A 24,718-nucleotide genomic window follows, 5' to 3' on the forward strand; every position below is an offset into this window, starting at 1 on the left:
TCCTCAGATCTCAGCCTCCTGAGTAGCTAGGATTACAGGCATGAGCCAGCGGCGCCCGGTGATGCTCCCATTTTATCCCTAACCCAGCAGGTCCTGCCCCTCTGCTCAACATTGTCTGAGCTCCAAAAGGATGCAGCTTAATTAACACAATGTAACTAAAACTCAAAGAGCTTCTAACAGGATGTCTTAAAGTGCTCAGGAAAAGGACATATGTGACTAAATTGTTCTTTTTTTTTTTTTTTTTTGTCGGTCGTGGGGTTTGAACTCTGGGCTTGGGCGTTGTCCCTCAGCTCTTCAGCTCAAGGCGAGCGCTCTACCACTTCAGCTATAGCGCCACTTCCGGTTTTCTGGTGGTTTATTGGAAATAGGAGTCTCATGGTCTCTCCTGCCCGGGCTGGCTTTGAACCACGATCCTCAGATCTCAGCCTCCTGAGTAGCTAGGATTACAGGCGTGAGCCACCAGCGCCCGGCTAACTAAATTGATCTTAACAGGGACCAAGCGACCTGACCAATGCAGGAATCCTTCAGAAAAACATTCTCTCAGGAAGATAGAAAAGACAATTTTTCTCACACTACTGTTGGCTCACACCTGTAACCCTAGCTGCATAGGAGGCTGAAATCTGAAGATTGCTGTTGAAAGCCAACTGGGACAGGAAAGTCTATGTCTGTTATCTGCAAATTAACCAGGGAAAAGAAAAAAAAACAAAAACAGAAGTAGAACTGTGGCCCAAAGTGGTAGAGTGCTAGCCTTGAGTATAAAAGCTAAGAGAGAGACAGTCCCTAGGCCCCGAATTTGAGCCCAGGACTGGAGAGAGAGAGAGAGAGAGAGAGAGAGAGAGAGAGAGAGAGAGAGAGGAAAAAAACAGGAAAAAAAATAAGATGGACTTGGATCAATTGAGAAAGGATGTGCAGGAAAGGAAGGATACTTGCGTGAGGATGCCAGGACATGTACAGAATATTCACAGTAGTGTGTTTGTAATGACAAATTATTAGAAACAACCAGATAGGCACAAAGAAAACTAAGTAAACTGAAATATTCATGTAGTAGGATATTACATAGCAGTGAAAATTAATGAACTAAAGTTACATTGCCATGAATAAATGTCAGAAATATAATGTGGAGCTAAACATACTACAGAAAAATGAATACTATAGAATTCCATTTCTATGAATTTCAGAATTAATAAGATAATTAGTTTAGGAGTTTATACAAGAGTGATAAAACTATAAAAGAAACTGAATGGCCCACAGGTGTGGCTCATGCCTAGCAACACAGGAAACTGAGATCTGAGGATCATGGTTTGAAGCCAACCTGGGCAGAAAAAAACCTGTGAAAAAAGTCTGCGCGCGCGCGCACACACACACACACACACACACACACACATATTAAAAAAAGAAAGAAGAGCTGGGTACCAGTGGCTCACACCTTGTAATCCTAGCTACTCAGGAGGTTGAGATCAGAGAATCACGGTTCAAAGCCAGCCTGGGCAGGAAAGTGCATGAGACTCATCTTCAGTTAACCACCAGAAAAACTAGAAGTGATGCTGTGGCTCAAAGTAGTAGAACACTAGCCTTGAGTAAAGTGAGTTCAGGGACTGTGCCCAGCTCTTGAGTTCAAGCCTCACAACTAACCACAAACAAAAAAGAAAAGAAAGGGGCTGGGAAGGTGGCTCAGTGGTAGAGCGCTTGCCTTGCATGCATGAGGCCCTGGGTTCGATTCCTCAGCACCACATAAGCAAAAAGAAAAAAGCCGGAAGTGGTGCTATGGCTCAAGTGGTAGAACGCTAGCCTTGAGCTGAAGAGCTGAGGAACCGCGCCCAAGCCCAGAGTTCAGGCCCCACGACTGGACCCCCCCTCCCCCCCCCCAAAAAAAAAAAAGAAAAGAAAAAAGAAAATGAATGATTAGCCCAACGTCAGGATACTGGTTAAGTTTCATTGCTGTGGAGACGAGGGATGAAGAGAGGTGTGTGGGATTAGAAAAAGGAGGCAAGGACTTTCCAAGTGGTGGCAGTTCTGCCTCTGCTTTTGTCATTTTTGCAATGTATTCTGTTTGTTTATTTGTATCTGTTCTTCCATTAAAGTTTTAAGGTCCTGAGTGTAACAATATTCGGACTGCGGTTCTGAAATCCAAGTGCCCCATATAGTACTATGGAAATACTTATGGAATATGTGTGAGGCACTGTTGTCTGCAAAATGGCTTAGGGCAGACCCTCCTATGAGCCTCTGATGAATGGAATGAAATTTGGGTTGAGCCACAATGAATATCCTGGATTTTGTTTTTGTTTTTTTGTCATGGGGCTTGAATTTGTGTCCTGGGCTCTTTTGCTCAAGGCTAGCACTCTACTACTTGAAAGGCATAGCTCCACTTCTGGCTTTTTGCTGGTTAATTGGCGATAAGTGTATCGATGACTTCCCTATCCAGGTTGGCTTTGAACTGTGACCCTCAGATCTCAACCACTTGAGTAGCTAGGATTACAAGAACTGAGCCATCAGTGCTCAGGCTGGCATTACAGTTTGATCTCTTCTATTTTGTAACATTTGGTTTTTTTCTTTGATAGAAGAATCAAAGTAGGAGGTACATTTGCAGGCTGTGTATTACTCAGATTGCAAGGCAGTGTCACTGTTAAGATTTGCCTCTCATCTTGTCTGTTTTTGCTTCTGCTGCCCTTCCTTTTCAATATACTTGCAACTCCCCAACCCATCCCTATGCAGTTGAAAATGAGGCCCACTGCGACTTTGTGAAGCTGCGGGAGATGCTGATTCGGGTTAACATGGAGGATCTGCGGGAACAGACCCACACTCGGCACTATGAGCTGTACCGCCGCTGTAAGCTGGAGGAGATGGGCTTCAAGGACACCGATCCTGACAGCAAACCCTTCAGGTACCATTCCCACCAGGCCAGGCCAGGCCAGCTCAGCTCATCCCACCCAAGTGTTATGGAAGCCTTTCCCTTGAGAGAAATCACAGGGGAGGCAACACTTGGGTGCTAGCAAGGAGGGCAAGGTGACTTCTTCTTGTCCACTTTTTTTTTTTCTTTTTGGTCTGTCATGGTGCTTGAACTCTGGGCCTGGGTGCTGCCCCTCAGCTCTTCAGCTCCAGACAAGCACTCTACCACTTGAGCCAAAGTGCCACTTTCAGTTTTCTGGTGGTTAATTGGAGGTAAGAGTCTCACAGACTTTCCTGCCCCGTCTGGCCTTGAACCATGATCCTCAGATAGCAGCCTCCTGAGTAACTAGGATTGCAGGCGTGAGCTTCTTCTTGTCCACTTTTGCTTGTCCATTCCTTCTCTGTTTTATCCATGTGCTAGGCAAGCTGAGGCCCTGATTTAGAAGAATGGAGGAATGGAGGAGACCCAGAACAGCAGCTCCAATCAGCTGCATTGGAGGGAAGCCCTGAGTTTTGTGGCCTTGTTCCTTAGGGTGACAGAAACGACTGTCTCCTGCCCCATTTTCTTTATTTCTTTTTTTTCCTATATATATATATTTTTTTATTGTAAAGATACTGTACAGAGGGGGTTACAGTTACATGAGTAAGGTAATGAGTACATTTCCTATGGAGCATTGTTACCTCCTTCTTTGTTTTTCCCCTACCATCCCTTCCCTCCCCACCTCCCCAACTCCTCCCCCTCTTCCCCCATTCCATGCCTGAAGTTCTAAAGTTCGTTTTGAACACAGTATCTTGTACATCTCATTGTTACAATGGGTCAACCTGTATCCTTATGTAAGCATTTTGGTTTTTTTCCCTTCCCCTCCCCAAATTAGAAAAATGTATATAAAAGATGCAGGGCACTGGAATCAAATACAGTGAAAACAAGAGTTATACCGTGGGGGATGAACTTACCAAAGAAACAAAAAAAATCACATAGTACATTATAAATACGTTAAAAATAATAGCAAGAATGAGAAAAACCACTTGTGTCCCTATCTTGGGGTTCATTTCACTTAAATCATCTTATATGGTCATATGTACATAGCTTTTGACCTTTTCTGCTTGTCCTAGACATAAACTAGTTATTGCAAATAAGGGAAACCATGGGACCTATGTTTCTTTTCTCTGCCCCACTTTCTTTGTCAGGCTCCTGCTGCTCAGGCAGGTTTCTAGACTGTTCTTCCACACACACATTCCTCCCTATTCTGACAGCCAGAAAGGAGAACTTAGGGGTGCAGCTCAATGGTAGTGTGCTTGCCTAGCATGTGCAAGGCCCTGGGATCCATCCCCAGCACTGAAAAAATAAAGGAAGGAAGGGGGGTGGGGGAGAGGCATAGTCTGGCACCGGTGGCTCACGCCTGTAATCCTACCTACTCAGGAGGCTGCCAGCTCAGGCAGAAAAATCTGTGAGACTCTGATCTCCAATTAACCACTAGAAAACCGGAAGTGGCGTTGTGGCTCAAGTGGTAGAGTGCTCACTTTGAGCAGAATAGCTGGGGAAAAGCGCGTAGGCCCAGAGTACAAGCCCAGGACCGGCCAAAAAAAAGAAACACACAAACTTGAACATCCGTCACGTTGCCTACCGTGATGCACTGTAGGCTCTTCATTTGCTGGCTTTGCATTCCAGTGTAAGTTTTGTTTTGGGCCACAGGAAATGAATAATCAGTGGCGTATTTTTCAAAGCTTTTCAGAGAAGGGGAGTGTTTGGGAAAAGCAGTTTATTTTATACAGATGGGAGTGATAGACCAAGTAGAAGTATCGGATCTAGATAGGTGGTGTGTGACATAAGCTCTACATTTTTAAATTACCATGTGGTACCCTTTATATGGTACTGTGGCTCCTGTTGGAAAATGTCAGACAGCAAAAAGCAATTGAGCAGGGAAGTTTGTGAGTGGTGAAGGTGATCCCAGGATATCTGTTCACAGTAGAAAGCTGATCTGGGGCATAGTTCAGGGAGTCTTGGCATGGCAGCTTCAGGGGGCAGGAGACAACTTTGCAACCCTATCGGAACAAATAATCCAGGGTCCTAGAGTACCTGGCCTAGCAGAAGGTGTGCTTGTCTTTTTTGTAGGAACTTCCTTAGCTCTTTCTCTCCTTTACCTCTAATATCTTTTATCTGGGGGTGTGCCCCTACCTGGCCATTCAGTCCCTGCCTCTCTTCCGGTGTTCCATCCCAAGTACCTGCATTCCATCCCAAATACCTGTGTTTGTATCTTCCCCTCTTCACTCTCCTTCACTTACCCTACATAAACATTCCTACATTTGGGGAACATTCCTACCTTTACCCTGCTCTTTCTTCCTAGCCTCTGCCATGTCAGCAAGTTTGGTTGTAGTCAGACTAAAGGAGGATACCCTTAGGGAAGGAAGCCAAAGATATAACTTATCTGGACATTTAAAATACTATTTAAGGGCTGGGAAGGTGGCTCAGTGGTAGAGCGCTTGCCTTGCATGCCTGAGGCACCCTGGGTTCGATTCCTCAGCATCACATAAGCAAAAAGAAAAAAGCCGGAAGTGGCGCTGTGGCTCAAGTGGTAGAGTGCTAGCTTTGAGCTGAAGAGCTGAGGGACAGCGCCCAGGCCCAGAGTTCAGGCCCCATGACTAGACTCCTCCGCCCCCCCCCCCTCCCCCCAAATACTATTTAAGAGGCTGCAAATGTGGCTTATTGGTAGAGTGCTTGCCTAGCATGCATGATGCCCTGGGTTCAGATCCTCAGTACCATATAAACAGAAAAAGCCGGAAGTAGTGCTGTGGCTTAAGTGGTAGAGTGCTAACCTTGAGCAAAAGAAGCTCAGGGACAGTGCCCAGGCCCTGAATTCAAGCCCCAGGACTGACAAAAAACAAAACAATAATAATATTATTTAAGCCAGATGCCAGTAGCTCGTGTCTGTATTCCTAGCTACTCAAGAGGCTGAGATCTGAGGATCATAGTTTGAAGCCAGCCCAGGCAGGAAAGTCTGTGAGACTTACCTCAAATTAATCACAGAAGAAGTTGGAAGTAGTACTGTGGCTTAAGTGGTAGAGTGCTACCCTTGAGCAAAAGTAGCTTAGGAACAGTGCTCAGGTCGAGTTTAAGCTCCAGGACTGGCAAAATAAAATACTATTTATTGGCCGGGCAGTGATATCTCATGCCTGTAATCCTAGCTACTCAGGAGGCTGTGAGATCTGAGGGTCATGGTTCAAAGACAGCCCAGGCAAAAAAGTCCCTGTGAGACTCTTATCTCCAATTAACCACTCAAAAACTGGAAGTGGAGCTGTGGATGCAAGTGGTAGGTTGCTAGCCTTGAGCAAAAGAGCTCAGGGACAGTGCCCAGGCCCTGACTTAAGAAATAGTAACCCCTCTGTACAACACCTTAATAATAACAATACAAATTATATTAAAATAAGTTTGGTTCTGGCAGGAATGAAAAAGAGCTCTATATTTATTAATTCCTGTGACTCTTCTCTCATTTATTTCCTCTACACATCTCCAAGGCTAGCAATTTTACACTGGGAGCCACTTTCATTGTGACCTTTGAGTCTCATCATCTTTCATCTCAACGGGCATTTGATGCTATTTCCCACTACTTCCTTTTTATTTATTTTTGTGGGTGTGCTGGCGCTGGGACTTGAACTCAGGACCTAAGTGTTGTCCCTTAGCTTTTTTTTTTTTTTTTTTTTTTTAAGTCCACTCAAGGTTAGTGCTTTACCACTTGCCACAGCAACACTTCCAGCTTTTTTTGTGGTAAATTGGAAGTAAGTATCTCATGGACTTGCCTGCCCATGCTGACTTGAACTATGATCCTCAGAACTCAGCCTCCTGAATAGCTAGGATTACAAGCATCACTCACAAGTTCCTTGTGATGCTCTCTGCCTGTGGCTCTTCCAGTATTAGCTTTGTAATTTTATCCTTCTTTCTCTGTGTCTCACTACTCTTTCTCGATCTTGCTTGCAGGCTCATTTTCTTCAGCTTACTCCTTTAAATGTCAGTGTTCCCACAGGGCTTCTCTGCTCCTTGCATTTTATTCACTTTGCTGCTGCTTCTTTCTCTTCTTACAGCTGTAATTACCACCTAGAAATAGATGACTCCCTAGCTAAAATCTGAGCATTGAACTCACTGATGCAATTGCATACTGGGCATTCCACTCAGACATCTCACAGAGGCCCCTCCCTGCAACTCAAGCTCTCCAGAATCTACTTCATCTTCTTCTCTCTCCAGTGCTCCATGCAGAATTATGGAGCACCGTGCTCCATGTTGTCCCTATCCACCAGGTAACCCAAGCTAAAAAACAGAATCAGACTTGACTTCCCCTATCCTCAGAGTTCTGATTCCCTTACTGTTAGTTCATATTCCTCTGATCCCTCCCAACCCTTAACATGAAGATACTGTCATTTCCTGCTTGGATTGTTGGGAGTAATTTCTCTCATAAAGCAGCCATAATGATCTTTCTCACTTTCCTTGATTAGTTCTAATCAATCTTCCTGTTTAATACCTCTCTGGATACATATTCGTGTGTGTGTGTGTGTGTGTGTGTGTGTGTGTGTGTGTGTGTACACACTACAGGTCCTGTGGCTTGAACTCAGGGTCTGGGTGTTGTCCCTGAGATTTCTTGCTCAAGGCTAGTTCTAGCTTTTGGTGGTTCATTGGAGAGTCTCATCAACTTTCTTGCCTGGGCTGGCTTCAAACTGTGATCTTCAGATCTCAGCTTCCTGAGTACCTAGAATTACACGCACGATCCATCGACACCCCACCTGTCCATTCCTTTAATGTAGCACCTGAAGCCTGTCCTCTCTTTCCAGACTCAGGAACTTCACCTCCTACTTCTTTACCATTTACATGATATCCTCTGCCCTGTTAAACTACTCCTGGCTCTTCAAGAACACCACTCCATCACCCTCCCGTCGCCATGCCTTTATCCATGTAGCCCTCTGGAACATTTGGAGCACTCCCTCCTGTTCTTCACCAGGCTAAGTCCTACTTCCTGAAGTGCATGCCAGGGTTAAGGGGTTTTAGTTCAGACATTTTCTACTACCACCCTGAGTTCCTTGAAGGCAAGCATGGTGGCTATGGGTTCTAGATGTTGAGCGGCTAGCAGGTCCATTAGTAATGTATGTAGAACATCGTAGCATCTCATCAAAAATTTGAAGTGAGCTGGGTGCCAGTGGCTCATGCTTGTAAATTCCTAGCTGCTCAGGAGGCTGAGATCTGAGGATCACAGTTCAAAGCCAGCCCAGGTAGGAAACTCTATAAGACTCTTACCTCCAATAAACCAATAGAAAACCGGAAGTGGTGCTATGGCTCATGCGGTAGAGTGCTTGCCTTGAGCTGAAGAGCGCAGAGAAAGCTCCCAGGCCCAGAGTTCAAGCCCCACAGCAGACAAAAATAAATAAATAAAAATTTTGAAGTGATAAATTTAATGTAGTCAGTTTCAGAACCAAGGTCTAACAGTACAGTATAATCAGTGGGTTCAGATGAAGACACAGGAGACCTAGCTTCTGGTCCCATCTCTACCTCTGATCCTGCTGTCACATGCCAAGCCAGTGGCTTTCTGGCTTTGTTTTTTTCTTTTAATTTTTTGATAATATAAAGGTGGTGTACAAAGGGGATTACAGTTATGTAAGTCAGGTAGAGTACATTTCTTGTAGAACCACATCACCCCTTCTCTCACTCTCTTCTAGTTTTTCCTTCCCATTGGATTTATATTGCAACTATCAGATTTGGAGAACTGAGCCCAGAAGCTGACCTCAGGGAGGATAATTGGGGCTTGTTTTTATCAAGTTGGAGCCACCAGAAAACTGAAAGGGGAACTGTGGTTTCTGCCTTCTGAGAAGGTGGAGAATTAACCTAGCCATGTTCTCAGCTTACAGGAGACCTATGAAGCCAAACGAAACGAATTCCTAGGGGAGCTCCAGAAGAAAGAAGAAGAAATGAGGCAGATGTTTGTTCAGAGAGTCAAAGAAAAAGAAGCAGAGCTCAAAGAGGCAGAGAAAGAGGTAAATGTGAACCTGTGGCCTGGCAGAAAGGAAAGGGAGTTTGCGTGTGTGATATAGAAGAGGATTCAGCCTCAAGAGCAGCCAAGGTGGCGATCCCTGCAGCCACTGGGCAGGAATGGGGTGCAGCTTGTCTGGCAAAGGGACCCAAGACTTTGCCTGCCAGGGCTGACTTTGAACTGTGATCCTCAGATCTCAGCCTCCTGAGTAGCTAGGATTACCGGTGTGAGCCACCAGTGCCTAGCTTTTGTTTATTTCTAAGAGACAAATGTATCAGAAAAACAACCTGATGGGCTGGGAAGGTGGATCAGTGGTAGAGCGTTTGCCTTGCATGCATGAGGCCCTGGGTTCGATTCCTCAGCACCACATAAGCAAAAAGAAAAAAGCCGGAAGTGGCGCTGTGGCTCAAGTGGTAGAGAGTGCTAGCCTTGAGCTGAAGAGCCCAGGCCCAGACTTCAGGCCCCATGAAACAAACACCTGAGTTCCTTCTATGGGCTCCATAGCTTCATAATGATTACATTATAAAGCTTAGGTGCACTTAATATTCATTTTCAATTGTTAATTAAATTTATTAGCTTCAAGTAGTTGTACAGGGGCTTTCATTTTGACTTGTCCTTTTATTCATACAGTGTACCTTGATCAAACCCTTCCATCACTCTACCTCATCTGCAGTCCCACTGCCCAAACCTGTCTCAGCAAGCTTTGTTGTTCCATTTCACCCATGTACATGAAATATTTTGACCATATTCACCCTCCTTAACCCTTTAATGTTCCCCCTTATTAGTACTCACACTCCAGATAGGCCCTGCCTTTTTGTTTTTAAGTATATTACCTTAATTGTCCAAATGGGTTTCACTGTGGCACATCACATGTGCATAGACTATTTTGTTTTTGGCGGGGGGGGGGGGGGGGGGCTTGAACTCTGGGCCTGGGCACTGTCCCTCAGCTCTTCAGCTCAAGGCAAGCATTCTACCACTTGAGCCACAGCTCACTTCCAGTTTTCTGGTGGTTAATTGGAGATATGAATCTCACAGACTTGGCTGCCCAGGTTGGCTGTTAACCATGATCCTCAGATCTCAGCCTCCTGAGTAGCTAGGATTACAGGCATGAACCACTGGTGCCCACCTACTGTGGAGATTCTTTTAGAGAATGCACTGATCCTTGATGACTTGAGGGGTAGAGATTTTTGACATGAGATAATATAGCTACCCACAGTATGGTGCCTTTTGGTGCCATCCTGGCAATCCCTGGCAGAAATATCTCTTGAAGTCCCAGGGGCCTGCAGGGTTACAGCCATCCCAATCCCCACCCACCCTGGGCTCCGCTTGGCTAGGGAGACTGCTCAGAGGAGACTCTAATTTCCATATGCATCCATGACAGCTCCATGAGAAATTTGACCGTCTGAAGAAACTGCACCAGGATGAGAAGAAGAAGCTGGAAGATAAGAAGAAGTCCCTGGATGATGAAGTGAATGCTTTCAAACAGAGAAAGACTGCAGCTGAGCTACTTCAGACCCAGGGTTCCCAGGCTGGGGGCTCACAGACTCTGAAAAGAGACAAAGAGAAGAAGAAGTAAGTATTAGGTGCTTCTGAGGGTGGTAGCTTCTTCCTCCTTCTCTTCCCCTTAAGGAAAGACTTGCGAGGTGAGATGCTTGAGGGCTGATGACCAGGTATGAGCGATGGGCTGTTGTTCCATGAATGTGGATGGCTACAACTAATCTTCTGAGTGCCTGTGACATCTTTGCATTCTTGAGAGTTTGGGGAGCTGAGAATAAGGGAGGGATGTAGTTTTAAGAGGCCCCGTCCTTCTGTTTGCATCACTTATGCAAACTCAAAGCAGATGGTTGAGAGGGGGAAAAAAAGAAAGAAAGGAGGAGGGAAGCCAAGGGAACATGGAAAACCTAGATGCAGAGAAGAAGCAATGAGAAGTGTAGATATAGAAGAGGAACAAAAAGTTGTGGAAGAGCGAGCCACAGAGCATTTCTCATCTCACAGGTTAGACCTGATGTGGCTTACAGGCGGCCTTCCTACTGGTTCTACCATCTAAGGTGCCTCACTTCTTTATGCCTATATGTCAACTCTATCCCTGCCTCTGTTCTCACTAGTGACAGACGTCTGAATTGAGCTGTTGCAGTTGAAGGCTGCAGCCCTGCTCTCATTGCCAACTCTCCTGATTGACTGCTTCGGGGTACTGAGAACTTAGTGGGGAGCTTTTGGATGCCAGTGTTCTTCGTGTGTCTCCTCCCCGCATCCTCAAGCTGAGGGCGTGATTTTAAACCAAATCTGTCTGTCTTGCTACGGCTTTTGCTTACTCAATGAGTCAATAGGCTTGGCCCTCCTTGGGTCTCTGCTTGTTGAAGTTCCCCATTCTTCATCTCAGAGCCAGAGAAGAACAAAGTGTTTTCTGGAGAGACCTAGCTAGTCGCAAGGAATCAGCAAACTGCACCCTTGCGCTCTACAACTCCAGAAGCTCCCACATAGACTTTTAGCAGTGTCCTTCCTAAAGGGTTCTTAGGATCCAAAGATGGCTATGGTTGTTCCTTTTTAGTTTTAGCCACTTGTTCCTACATTCAACTTTTGAATACTTGCTGTAAGAAGCAACATCTCCCTTTCCTGAACCTAGTGTGTCATGTGGGAATAATACCCATGCCTTTGTACAGTTGTGAACTGTTTTGTATTTGAGTTTACAAGCTAGCTATTCACATGTAGTTTGGAAATTTTCACTAAGTGGTCCATAGATTTTTTTTGGGGTGGGGGGTGGTCGTGTATGTGTGTGTGCTGGTCTTGGGATTTGAACTCAGGACATAAGCACTCTCCTTGAACTTCTTTTGCTCAAAGCTAGTGCTGTGCCATTCTAGCCACAGTTCCACTTTTGGCCTTTTTGATAGTTTAGTGAAGATAGGCATCTCACAGACTTTCGTACCCTGGCTGACTTTGAACCCAGATCCTCAGCCCTCAGCCTCCTGAGTAGCTAGGATTATGGATGTGAGCCATCAACAGGCTCAGAGATTTTTTTTTCTGGTCCTGGATCTTGAACTCAGGGCTTGGGCATTGTCCCTAAGCCTCTCTGTGCTCAAGGCTAGCGCTCTACTACTTGAACCACACAGTGCCACTTCCAGCTTTTTTCTGTTTATGCGGTACTGAGGAATCAAATCCAAGTTTCATGCATGCTGAGCAAGCACACTACCACTAAGCCACATTTCCAGCCCCAGAGGCTTTTTTTTTTTTTGGGTCCGGTCGTGGGGCCTGAACTCTGGGCCTGGGCACTGTCCCTCAGCTCTTCAGCTCAAGGCTAGCGCTCTACCACTTGAGCCACAGCGCCACTTCGGCTTTTTTTTCTTTTTGCTTATGTGGTGCTGAGGAATCGAACCCAGGGCCTCGAGCATGCAAGGCAAGCTCTCTACCACTGAGCCACCTTCCCAGCCCCCCAGATTTTTTTAATCACTGAAACTTAAAACTTGATGCCAAAATTCACTAATTAATTTTTTTGTATTATCTGATAACATTCCATTATTCAGAAGTAAGTCTCTTGGGACACACTATATGTGTTGGTATATTCATTGTACCAGCAGGAATAGATTCCTTTTTTTAAAAGTAAGTTTTTTATTGTAAAAATACTAGATTGCTTCTTTTATTTATGGATTTTTGTTGTTGTTGTGGGGCTTGAACACAGGGTATGATTGTTGTCCTTTAGCTCTTCTGCTCAAGGCTAGTACTCTACCACTTTGAGCCATGGCTCCACTTCTAGTTTTCTAGTGGTTAACTGGACTCTTGTAAGTCTTATGGACTTTTCTGCCTAGGCTGGCCTTGAACCTTCCTCCTCATCAGCCTTCTGAGTGGCTAGGATTACAAGCATGAGCCACTGGCGTCTGGCTTGTTTATGTATTTTTGTTTTTTACTCACTGCAGTGCTGAGGGTGATGGGACCAAGGGCTTTGTGCACGCTAGGCAGTCACTTTACCACTGAGCCCCCGATTCCTTTTTTCCTCCCTCTTTCTTTCCTTTTCTTTCTTTCTTCCTTCCTTCCTTTCTTTCTTTCTCTTTTTCTTTTTCTCTCTGTCTTTCTTTTTTCTTTTTCTTTCTCTTTCTTCCTTCCTTCCTTCCTTTCTTTCTTTCTTTCTTTCTTTCTTTCTTCCTTCCTCCCTCTCTCTTCCTTCCTTCCTTCTTTTTTTCCTCCTTCCTTCTTTCTTTCCTTTCTTTTTCTTCCTTCCTTCTTTCCTCCTTCCTTCCTTCTTTCTTCTTTCTCCTTCCTTCCTTCCTTCCTTCCTTCCTCCCTCCATCCCTCCTCTCCTTCTCTCTCTCCTCTTTCTTTCCCTTCCTTCCTTCCTTCCTTCCTTCCTTCCTTCCTTCCTTCCTTCCTTCCTTCCTTCCTTCCTTCCTTCCTTTCTTTCTTTCTTTCTTTCTTTCTTTCCATCCAGTACTAGGGCTTGAACTCACAGCTTGGGTGCTGCTGTCCCTGAGCTTTGTTGCTCAAGGGTAGCACTCTGCTACTTGAGCCACAACTCTACTTCTGCCCTTTGGGTGGTTAATTGAAGATAGAAGTCTCAGGGATTTTCTTGCCTAGGCTGGGGGCTGGCTTCAACTATCTTCACATCTCAGCCTCCTGAGGAGCTAGTATTACAGGTATAAAGCCACCAGTGCCTGGCTAGATTTGTTTGTTTTTTGCCAGTCCTGGGGCTTGAACTCAGGGCCTAGTCTCTGTACCCGAGCTTCTTTTGCTCAAGGCTAGTGCCCTACCACTAGAGCCACAGTGCCACTTCTGGCTTTTTCTGTTTATGTGGTATTGATGAATCAAGACCAAGGCTTCATGCATGCTACGCAAGTACTCTATCACTTAAGCCACATTCCCAGCCCTAGATTCTGATTATTTATTTATTTATTTAGGTATTTATTTATTTTTGTCAGTCATGGGGCTTGAACTCTGGGCCTGGGCTTTGTCCCTGCACTCTTCAGCTCAAGGCGAGTACTCTACCACTTGAGCCACAGCACTAATTCTGGTTTTCTGGTGGTTAATTGGGAATAAGAGTCTAACGGACTTTCCTGCCCAAGCTGGCTTTGAACTGCGGTCCTCAGATTTCAGCCTCCTGAGTAGCTAGGATTACAGGCATGAGCCACCAGCACCCAGCTAGATTCTGATTTTTAAGATGAGGAAAATTAAAATTTATCTTTCAGTTCTAACCTGCTGCCTTCTTAGTCCCATAGCTTTGGTTAACTCACTCTACAGGTTCATAGCCTGCTTGTAGGACTCAAGAGATTACATGGTTCATTCAGACCGCACCACACCAAGCCATAAATATTCCCTGTTCAAGATGTTCAATGAAAGCTTCCTCTCAGATCAGGCTTTCCATTCGTGGCTCCAAATTCACTCATTTCCTTCCACAGCAGACGGAAGACTCCATGTAAGAGAAAGACATCTTTCAACAGTCTTCAGACATATTCGTATGGGCAACAGTGCCCTTTTCCAGTTCCAAGATGCCCTTGCCAGAATGTAGCATCTCCTCTTAGCAATAAAGGCCTGCCACAATAGCTTTCTTCTTCCATCCTTCTAGATTTGTCAGAGGCTCCAGGTGTAGGCTCCTCCTCCAATTCCATGAATAATTAGTTAACTTCTAGAGCACCCAATTCAACTTATGCTCCTCTGCTCTCAAAGTGATGCTGCTGGTGGTGGGATTTGGCGGGTAAAAATGGTGATAGTAGCATTTCTTTTTTAAGAGGGATGGTGGTTGGATCTAATCAAGTCTGCATTTCCTTCAGCTGCCGTTAAGGAGACTCAGAAAGAGCAGCAGAGTTCTCAAGGGTCTCTACTAATTTACCTTTTCTTCCCTCCCAACTCCTCCTAATCTCTCTTGGCCCCCTAACTCTTCATTATTTATTTGAACTCATAGTCTTTCATTTCTCCTAATGTTCACTCCATCTTCATCAGTTCTTACTGTTTTACAGTTAACTCTGCTGTTTGCTGCATGCTGCATGAGACCCAAGGTCCTGGTAAGCTTTATTAACTTGAAATAGAACTAGCAGTGGCTTCTAGAGGATTATCTCCCCAACATCTGCCCCTTCCCACACACATGTAATGATAAAATAAGGCTGCTTCCTTAGATTAGCTGATTTCTTCTTGTAACTTGGAATATGAAGAAGTAGGGCTGGGAATGTAGCTCAGTGGTAGAGTGCTTACCTTGCATGCATGAGGGCCCGGGTTTGATTCCTCAGCACCACAGAAACAGAAACAGCTGGAAGTAGCGCTGTGGCTCAAGTGGTAGAGTGCTAGCCTTGAGCTGAAGAGCTGAGGGACAGCGCCCAGGCCCAGAGTAAAAGAAAAAAAAAGTAGCCTGGTGTGTCTTCAGGTGTGTACAATAGAATTGTGGTCTTTTTTGATGGAACAGCTGGGTAGCATAGTTGGGTCCAGGTGAGCAATATTTGAGATTTGAATTTAGGATTATTTTTTGTTGTTTGTTTTTTCCTTAAGGAGTCATGAACTACATTGTAAAACGTAGTTTTTCCAGAAGTTATTTTAGGAATCATAGGTAATAAAGTCATTACTTTTCAGAATAAAAAGTGCCAGTGGAAGAAAGTTTGGGGTGCTAGGAATGTGGCTTAGTGGTAGAGTGCTTACATGAAGCCCTGGGTTCGATTCCTCAGTACCACATAAACAGAAAAATCCAGAAGTTGCACTGTGGCTCAAGTGGTAGAGTGCTAGTCTTGAGCAAAAGAAGCTCAGGGACAGTGCCCAGGCCCTGAGTTCAAGACCCAGGACTGGCAAAAAAAAAGAAAATAAAAAAATGGGGTTCATAAGATTAGGGAAACTGCAGAGCCAGTGGGAGCATTGTTTCTCTATTTCACTCCTGTGACTGTCTTATCTGGGAGTTTTGAGTTCTCTTGATTTCCTTTGACTGTACATCATCCCCCAAACATAATTAAAGTAGAAGTAAAGAGACTTCATATGCTATAGAGAAATTTTTTTACCATTTTTGTGGGGGAGAGGATACTGGATCTGGGTCTTGACCTCAGGGTCTGGACAGTGCCCCTGAGGTTTTTCTATCCCCCCGCCCCATCTCTCTGTTTCTTTCTTTCTTTCTCTCTCTCTCTCTTTCTTTCTTTCTCTCTCTTTCTCTCTCTCTCTCTCTTTCTTTCTTTTTTCTTCTTTCTTTTTGAGGCTAGTGTTCAACCTCTTAAGCTGTCACTCCACTTCTGGCTTTTTGGTGCTTACTGGAAAGAAAAGTCTTATAGACTTTCCTGCTCGGGCTGGCTTCAAACCATAATCCTCAGATCTCAGCCTCCTGAGTAGCTAGGATTACAGGTATGAGCCTCTAGTGCCTAGCTTAGAGAAGTCCTTCTATTTAATCCTACAAGTACAGCAGCTTCACGAAAACCTCTGCTGAGGAGCTGAGCAGGTGACTTTGGGTAGAAAGGATTCCTGAGGGCTAGGGTTCTTGTCTACAATAGATAAAGCAGTGACTCTTGGGGCTGGGAAGATGGCTCAGTGGTAGAGTGCTTGCCTTGCATGCCTGAGGCCCTGGGTTCGATTCCTCAGCACCACATAAGCAAAGAGAAAAAAGCAGGAGGTGGCGCTGTGGCTCAAGTGGTAGAGCGCTAGCCTTGAGCTGAAGAGCAGGCCTGGGCTCTGACCCTCAGCTCTTCAGCTCAAGGCTAGCGCTCTACCACTTGAGCCACAGCGCCACTTCCAGCTTTTTCTGCTTATGTGGTGCTGAGGAATCGAACTCAGGGCCTCATGTATGCAAGGCAAGCGCTCTACTACTGAGCCACCTTTCCAGCCCGAGAGTATGCATATTTTAATTTAACATAATTAGGCTTATTTATTCTTCTCAAAAGTTTACCATGGAAGCTAGGTACTGGTGGTTCATGCCTATAATCCCTGTTAGGAGGCTGAGGTTTGGGGATCACAGTTCAAAGCCAGCCTAGAGAGAAAAGTCTGTGTGAGATTCTTATCTCTAATTAACCACACAAAAAAAGCTGAAAGTAGAGCTGGGGCTCAGGTGGTAGAGTGCTAGCCTTGAGCGCCAAAGCTCAGGGACAACTCCTAGGTCCTGAGTTCAAGCCCTAGGACTGTAACACGAAAAAACAAAAATAACTAAAATGGCCAGAGATGCCCTTTATTTCCTAAATGCCCTTTTAACTTTTGTTCTTTTGGGGGAATATTAAGTATTGAGAAGGAATGAAAACATGCTAAGAAGAACAATTCGAGCAATTCAATGATTTCCTGGCTGATTTAAAGGCTAGTGCACTGTAATTAAGCAGCAGCTCTTCATTTAGGAAGAATGTAAAGTCTTAATTATCTCTCCACTGCAGTGGGCCACTGCCGAAAAAAGTGTCTGTGATGGAGTATGGGATCTAGCCAAGAGCCCAGAGTACAGAATTAATTAATTGATGTCATTTGTGGATCTTGAACTCAGGGCATGGGCCCCCACCCCCCAAAAAAGAATCTCATGGATTTTTCTTCTAAACTGGCTTACAACTATGATCCTCAGATCTCAGCCTCCTAAGTAGCAAGGATTACAGGTGTGAGCTACCAGCGCATGGCTCAGTTTCTCTCATTTTCAGTGAGGAGAGCAGGAAATATAACTCTTACTGAGTTGGAATTTGGCTCATTCATGTCATTGTACTTGGCTAGCCATGATTTCCCTGAAAAATCACTGTTAGTGATCATTCTTAAAATGATTTCTGGAAAAAAATTTTACAAGAGGCTATTGCTATTGCTAAACAGCTGGAACATCCAACCCCAAGTAGATTGGTTTTTCCTGGCAAACTTCTCCCCTGTAGACCACCAAAAAACATTTCTGAGCCAAATAGTCAGGGAAGGCCTTGCTGGCTCAGTACCTGAAAGCAACAAGGTCAACATTCTTCTCCCCTCAGCCCTCACTTGTAAGTGCCCTGCAGAGGCCCTCCAGAATGCAGGCCGAGTGAGACTTGCTGTTTCACCTTAACTTTTGTGTTATTTAGGCATTCCTATTCATAGTAGTGCCTAACTCATAATTAGGAGGGAAATTTTCTTTTTTTTTTGGTCAGTCATAGGGCTTGAGCTAGGGACCTAGACACTCCCTGAGTGCTTTTGCTCAAGGCTAGTGCTCTATCAGTTTGAGCCACAGCACCACCTCCAGTTTTCTGGCAGTTAAATGGAGATAAGAATCTTGACTTTTCAGAAGGGCTGGCTTTGAACCCAGAGCCTCAGATCTGCCTCCTGAGTAGCTAGGATCACAGGCAGGAGCCACTGGCGCCTGCCCGGCTGACAATGGATTTTTTTATTGTTATTATTCTTTCCCTAGAACATAGACAAAGAACAAAATAAGAAGGAAGCATACATGTAACATTTACTTTTACTTATTTTTTTGTTTGTGTGGTGCTGAGGAATCGAACCCAGGGCCTCTGCCTGGTAGGCAAACACTCTACCACTGAGCCTCCTTCCCAGCCCCATCATTCATGTAATATTTATTACTTAATACTTAATTTTTTTTTCTTTTCACAATATTTTTCTGTGTGATATCTACCTTTACCACATTTCTGAGAGGTAAAGAAGGAAGGAAGAATTTGAGGGAGTCAACGAAGGACCACTCAGTGTGTTAGTGGCAAAACTGGAACAAAAATACACATAGGCCTGCTAATTCCTGGTATAAATTGCCATTTACCTGTGTGTGTGTGTGTGTGTGTGTGTGTGTGTGTGTGTGTGTGTGTGTGTGTGTGTGTGTGTGTGTGTGTGTGTCCCCAGAGTGGGTATTTATATAATCAAAGTTTTTTTGTTTTTTTTTTTTTAATTTTTAGGAAGTCCCTGCACAGTTTCGTATGCACATACTTTAAATATATCCTCCAAATATCTAGTAATCTTGATTTTTTTCTTTTTTTTTGGCAGTCCTGGGGCTTAAACTCAAGGCCTAGGCACTGTCCCTGAGCTTGAACTCAAGGCCTAGGCACTCTACCACTTGAGCCACCACTCCCTTTCCAGCTTTATCTATTTATGTGGCACTGAGGAATTGAACCCAGGGCTTCATGCATGCTAGGCAAGCCCTCTACCACGAAGCCATATTCCCAAACTTTTTTTCTTGGGGTTTACTGTAGGATCATGAGAAGATTCTCATGAAATAACTCAGACCCTAGGTGTGACCCTTTCTTTGTGACCCCAGGCAAGGCAGTTAACTCCTTTGTATCTCAATTGGATGGGGCACCTAGATCAATACTAATTGTCCTATTGCTGTCATGGGATGAAGTTCAAATGGGAAATTGGTCAAAGTACTATGGGAACAGAACCAATGGGGCACTGCCATAGTTCAGGTTTTCAAGTAACTGTGGGCTATACCCATCTCCAGCCTGTTGACTAAGGACTATGTATTTAGCTGACTTGGCCAGCTCTGAGGAATACCTTACCTGCAACTTCAGTCCTTCTGTTTTTCCTAAAGGACAAGGAAACACACTGGCCATGAGCCTGGTGTAGCAGCCAGTGCCCTTAGGATACTTGCTAAATAAATTCTTGTATAAGGTTTTGGGGAGGTATTGGTAGGGAATTAGTCAGAACTTAGTACTTAAGAAAAAAGAGTTTAAAAAGTCTTTAGGTGGGCCGGGTACTGGTGGCTCATGCCTATAATCCTAGTTCTCAGGAGGCTGAGATTTGAGGATCACAGTTCAAAGCCAGCCTGGGCAGGAAACTTTGTGAGACTCTATCTGCCAGAAACTACCAAAAAAAAAAAAAAGAAAGAAAAAGAAAAGAAAAAAAGCTGGAAATGGAGCTGTGGCTCAAGTGGTTGAGCATTAGCCTTGAGCAAAAGAAGCTTGGGGACAGTGCTTAGTCCCTTAGTTCAAACCTCAAGATCAGCACACACAGAGAAAATATTTATGTGATTCTCAAGATTTATGTGATTCTCAATCATTATTTCGTTTTTGGGTTTTTGTTTTGTTTTTTGTTTTGGTCGGTTGTGGGGCTCCAACTCTGGACCTGGTTGCTGTCCCTTAGCTCTTCAGCTCAAGGCTTATGCTCTACCACTTGAGCCACAACACCATTTCTGGTTTTCTGGTAGTTTATTGAGTTTATAAGAGTCTCACAGACTTTCCTGCCCAGGCTGGCTTTGAACCCTGATCCTCTGATCTCAGCCTCCTTAGTAGCTAGGATTATAGGCATGAGCCACTAGTGCCCGGCCATTATTTTGCTTTCTAATGCCACTACTGCTGCCATTCAGGGCTGTGTGTGCATGTATGAGAGAGAAAGCATGTTTGTAGGAGCCAATAAAGCCATCTAACATAGCCATATTCTAATTTATTCATTAGTCATCATGACTTAATTTTCTTCTAACTTTTTTTTGGTACATTAATCCATTCATTCATTAACCCAACTTCTCTTTTCATTTTCAGTTTGGGCTTCCTGTAGAAGCGCCCTATCCTGCACAACAGAGCTGGGCCTCCCTTTTCTCTAACTCCTCCTCTAATATGTCAGACAACCCATGGCTTCCCTTCTCTTCCTGCAAAAGTTTATAGATTCCCTGAGAGTCAGAGGATGGTGCCTGCCCTCTGATCAAGAAGTTAACAGACTTTGTAGCTGCATCCTGCATCCCAGTCCCCCACCCCTACCCCACTCCTCCAGCTGTCCACACACTCCCTTACTCTTCCCCCCACATCCTTATCCTTGCATCCTTGCCAGACTGTAACACATTCAGGAGGCCCATCTGCTACTTCTTAACCACCAGCCTCCCCATTCCAACTCTCATCGCTGCTGTCTCCCTGATGTATTTCTATCTACCGTGAGTGGGTAGATACCAGGCAGCTTCCACATGTTCCAGCTGTCCCCCTTAGTTTCCTTGTGACCCAGTTAGGGTCTTCCCTGTCCCCTCCCCCTGTCTTCAGAAATCACTGTCCTTTCTCAGGATCCAAATGGAGATTCTGGAATGCCTTTTCCTCTGGCCTCCTAGCCCAGCCCTTTTCTGTTCTCAGTCATTCACAGTAACTGCACTGAAGCCACATTGAAAGTCCACCACAAGTTTATTTACAGTGACCAAGCCCTTTTCCATAAAAACACAATTGCTTGAGCAAATAGCATAAATCTCCTCCCACCCCACTCTCTGGCTACCCCACAGATGCAGAAGGGAATAAACTTGAATGTTATTACCAGCCTAGAGTCTTGAGTTGACAGATTTACAGAATTCTGAGAGCCTTCAGCATCTTCTTGGTCATTTCCCAGGGGGCTTTTTGCCATCCCAATAAAATGTGATCAATAGCAGAAATCATAGTTCCAGCATCATATAAAAATGGCGAGCTGACTGGGAAAAGAATGAAGTGCTTGAGGGTTTGCTTGGATGAATTTTCTGGTCTTATTTGGGGAATGGGATGATAATTTTAAAATGCGTTTTGCACGTGTTACCTGTAAAAGAGACAAAATTATCCACCCAGAATAATAGAGGTATTGTGTTGGGAAGATCCTTAACTTTGTGTTTTGATGTTTTCAAACTATTCCAGCCCTAATTTTGACCATGAATACCACTTGATAGTGACTGTGGGAACCCCTTTGAAGTAGTAAGGTCTCCATTCTTAGGGCCATGAGAAGTACAGGCCTTTGCTATTTGGCCAGTGAGAGAATGAAAGAGCTGGAGGCCAGCTACCAATGCTGTGGCTAATATGCCGTCTTTCTGCCCTTCCTTTGCAGTAACCTATGGCTGTGTACTGAATAGTATGCCCCGCTACAGCTGGACTGGACTCCACTTAGCCTTTTAAATGAAGGTTCTTATTTTAACTGACAGCTTTCCTTTGGGGTGCCAGACAGCTGAGCCCCCCATTCCCTCCCCTAATCCCTGCTGTATACTTCAAGCCCCACTGCTTCTTTTTGAGTTCTACAACTCGCTCCTTCTGTCTTCCAATCCCACTGGCACCATGACCACCTTCTTTTCTTTTCTTTTTCTTTTTTCCTTTTTTTTGTGATCACTTCCTTTAAAAAAAAAAATCACAGTGGTACCAAGTTTCTAGACCTTGTTGAAGTATTGCAAGACAATACTAAGAAGCAACACACGCACACATTTCTCTTGTTGGCAAACAAGCAAGCCAGTTTTGGCCAGGTGCTGGTGGCTCACGCCTGTAATCCTAGCTACTCAGGAGACTGAGATCTGAAGATTGCAGTTTGAAGCCAGCCCAGACAGTAAACCTATGAGACTCTTAACCTCCAAGTAACCACAAAATGCCAGAAGTAGAGTTGTGGCTCAAGTGATAGAGCACTGGCCTTGAGCAAAAGAAGTTCAGAGACAACACCCAAGCCCTGAGTTTCAAGCCCCATGACAGGCACAAAAAATACCTTTAAATTCCATGTCTTGAGATTCCCAGTCCATTCCACCAAAGATAAGCTTGTTTGTTTTTGATGTGATGGTGATGGAACCCTGGGCCTTTTACCCATGCCAAGCAGGCACTCTACCAATGAGCTCTAACCTCAACCCTCAGTGTTTTGAGACCATGTCTCTCTGTGTAGCCAGGCACAGCCACCCCAGTGCTGAGATTATGGGTATAGAGCCACCTCACCTGGCCAGAAACAAGGTCTTTTAACACAGTCAGGGTTAGAGGTCTCTTGAAAGGTCTCATCCTATATAAAACACCCAGAGATGGGGCAGGTGGGGATGGGCAAAGGAAAGTCTCCAGGGCAGCTTCTTAAGTAAGTTGCTGCCACCCACCCTTCTGTCTTTGGGACAAGACATCTGTTATTCTGGGGTCAGCCTTCCTGCATATCTAGAAATATTGAATATAGGGTTAACAGGTGCTCAGGATGATCTTGAATTCGGAAGTTTGGTAAAGAAAAATCTAACCTGTGAGTGTATATGAGGCCATTACAGCACTGGTGGCTCATGCCTGTAATACTAGTTAGGAGGCCGAGATCTGAGGATCACAGTTCAAAGCCAACCTGGACAACAAAGACCCTGAGACTCTAATCTTCAATTATCCACCAAAAATTAAAAAAGCTGGAAGTAGTGTTGTGACTCAAGTGGTAGAGTATTCTCCTTGAGCAAAAAATAGCTCAAGGACAGTGCTCAGGCCCAGAATTCAAGCCCCAGGACCAGGGGTGTGGGGGGGTGCTTATATCACTGGGTAGCTTTTCCTCACTGTAGACAGAAAAGGCTTTTTTAATTAATACAATTGTTACTATTTTTATTCTGTTTACTTGTGATGAAATGAAACCAGTCATTAGAAATGACGTGTGCTATTATCTTCCAAGACTAGGATGAAATGGATACACGCACGTGCACACACACACACTCACACACACATGCACACACTTCATTTCCCTTAAGCCAAAAAAAAAAAAGTCTGCTTTCCCCAGCTGCATTTCAGATCAGTTTTTTTTTTTTGTTTTGTTTTGTTTTAATCATTTGGCATTCAAATGTGGCTATAATATGTGCTTATTTTTAATTAAACCAAGAAGCTTTAAACCAATGTGTAGTGTTCTGGAAACCTCTGTAGATTTTCCCTATGGTGCCAGCCCACGGACTCTGTTCCTAACCTGTCTTCTCAGAGTAGACTCTGTGCTACCTCATGCTGCAAGTTGCCTTTCCCTTGTCTCACTTTGGATGTCCTTTTTTCTGTGGCTAATTTCCTGTTTTCTTTCTCTTTCTTTCTCCCTCTCCAGCTTTTTTTAATCTTGTCTTCAGCAGCTGCACTAAATCTAAAGGAGAAGACTGCCATGATAGAAGAGTTAGGGTTCCATATGGTCTCAAACCAGAAATCAACCAGTTATCTCTCCTCCCCCAACTGCACACGTATACACTCACACCACATGCAACAAGGGTTCTTGTATCCCCGTGTCCTGGCAAGAAGCTCTCTTCTGATTTACATGGTATTTTCAGTGGAAGTGTCTTGTTCTAAACTAACAAGGCAGGAAAAGAATCACCAGAGCTGGAAAATGGATCAGATGGTAACCTCAGAGAGAAAACTGCAATACCACTCACTCGAGTGTAAGTGATTGGGACAGGAGACCTCCGCTGTGGGAGTGGATGTGCTCCTTGTAAGGTTTTGAGTGTGAAGTTTTTCTTTTGAAACAATTCTTTAGTTCAGAGGGCTGACTGTTGCCAGCCACTATTAAACACTTCTGAAATAGGCAACAGAAAAATTGCATCTTCAACATTCATAAACCTCCTTCAGACCCTAGCAAGGGAGAAAATAATGGGGTCTACTCTCTTAACCGTTCAGGTGGAAAGAGACATTGATAGAGACACTGGGATTGAGGTTAGTTAAGAACAAAATGACTCCATTCGAATTTCCAAGGCCATGTGGAATTTTGGGGCGAAGTTTCTGGTTCAGCTTTGGGATCTGGAGAGAGAGCTTTCATATTGATCAATCTACCTTGAATTCATTGGCTAAACTTGCATCAAAATACCATGTGAGTGTGTTCATTCCAGTATGTCCCGACCAACATCAATACCATTCTGCTGTTCAGTGTCTCTTGAGAGAGCCTCTTTGCATGTTTTCCAGAACCTGTGTTTGTTTTTCCTGTCTTCTCTGTTCTTTTTGCTCAAAGGTGTGACCAGTCATTGGCCCTTTGAAGCTTTGATTTTTCCAAGAAAAACATCCCAGAACCAGCACTGTTTAGCTTAATACCTTTCTAATGTCCATGTTAATTTTCAATAAAATTCAAAGAAATGCTAATGGCTCTGTGATCTGATTTTGAATCAATAGATAATGCGCCTCACAACATTTCCTCTGCAGTAGGAATGGGTGGGTGCCTCCCAAATGGGTGGATTTTAGGGGCTCAGGGAAGCACCAGAGGCCACAAAATCTTCAGTGACTCCCATGCCCTCTCCTTTCTTCCATTTGGCCCTGAAATCTCACTGGAGCAGAGTGAGTGTGAGCAGGAAGTCTTCT

At 44.5% G+C, this 24,718-nt stretch overlaps 1 protein-coding gene across 4 annotated transcripts in view; it reads left to right on the forward strand.

Annotated features, from left to right (window-relative positions):
* Nucleotides 1-24,499, forward strand: part of Septin6 (septin 6) — an 82,248-nt gene extending 57,749 nt beyond the window's left edge. Inside the window, exons 7-11 of one of the 4 annotated variants that reach the window (XM_042702484.1) lie at nt 2,713-2,881; nt 8,766-8,898; nt 10,276-10,466; nt 14,834-14,878; nt 20,243-21,000. In XM_042702484.1, the coding sequence (XP_042558418.1) occupies nt 2,713-2,881; nt 8,766-8,898; nt 10,276-10,466; nt 14,834-14,837 (497 nt within the window). In that variant the 3' untranslated portion in view covers nt 14,838-14,878; nt 20,243-21,000. Of the gene's footprint in view, nt 1-2,712; nt 2,882-8,765; nt 8,899-10,275; nt 10,467-14,833; nt 14,879-20,242; nt 21,001-21,527; nt 21,709-23,486 lie in introns of those variants that run through there. The other 3 variants (XM_042702481.1, XM_042702483.1, XM_042702482.1) reach the window with 3 other exon arrangements.
* The last annotated feature ends 219 nt before the right edge of the window (nt 24,500-24,718 follow it).

The sequence above is a fragment of the Dipodomys spectabilis genome, unplaced genomic scaffold (assembly GCF_019054845.1).
Source record: "Dipodomys spectabilis isolate Male_0828 unplaced genomic scaffold, ASM1905484v1 ptg000325l, whole genome shotgun sequence".
Classification (NCBI taxonomy): Eukaryota; Metazoa; Chordata; class Mammalia; order Rodentia; family Heteromyidae; genus Dipodomys; species Dipodomys spectabilis.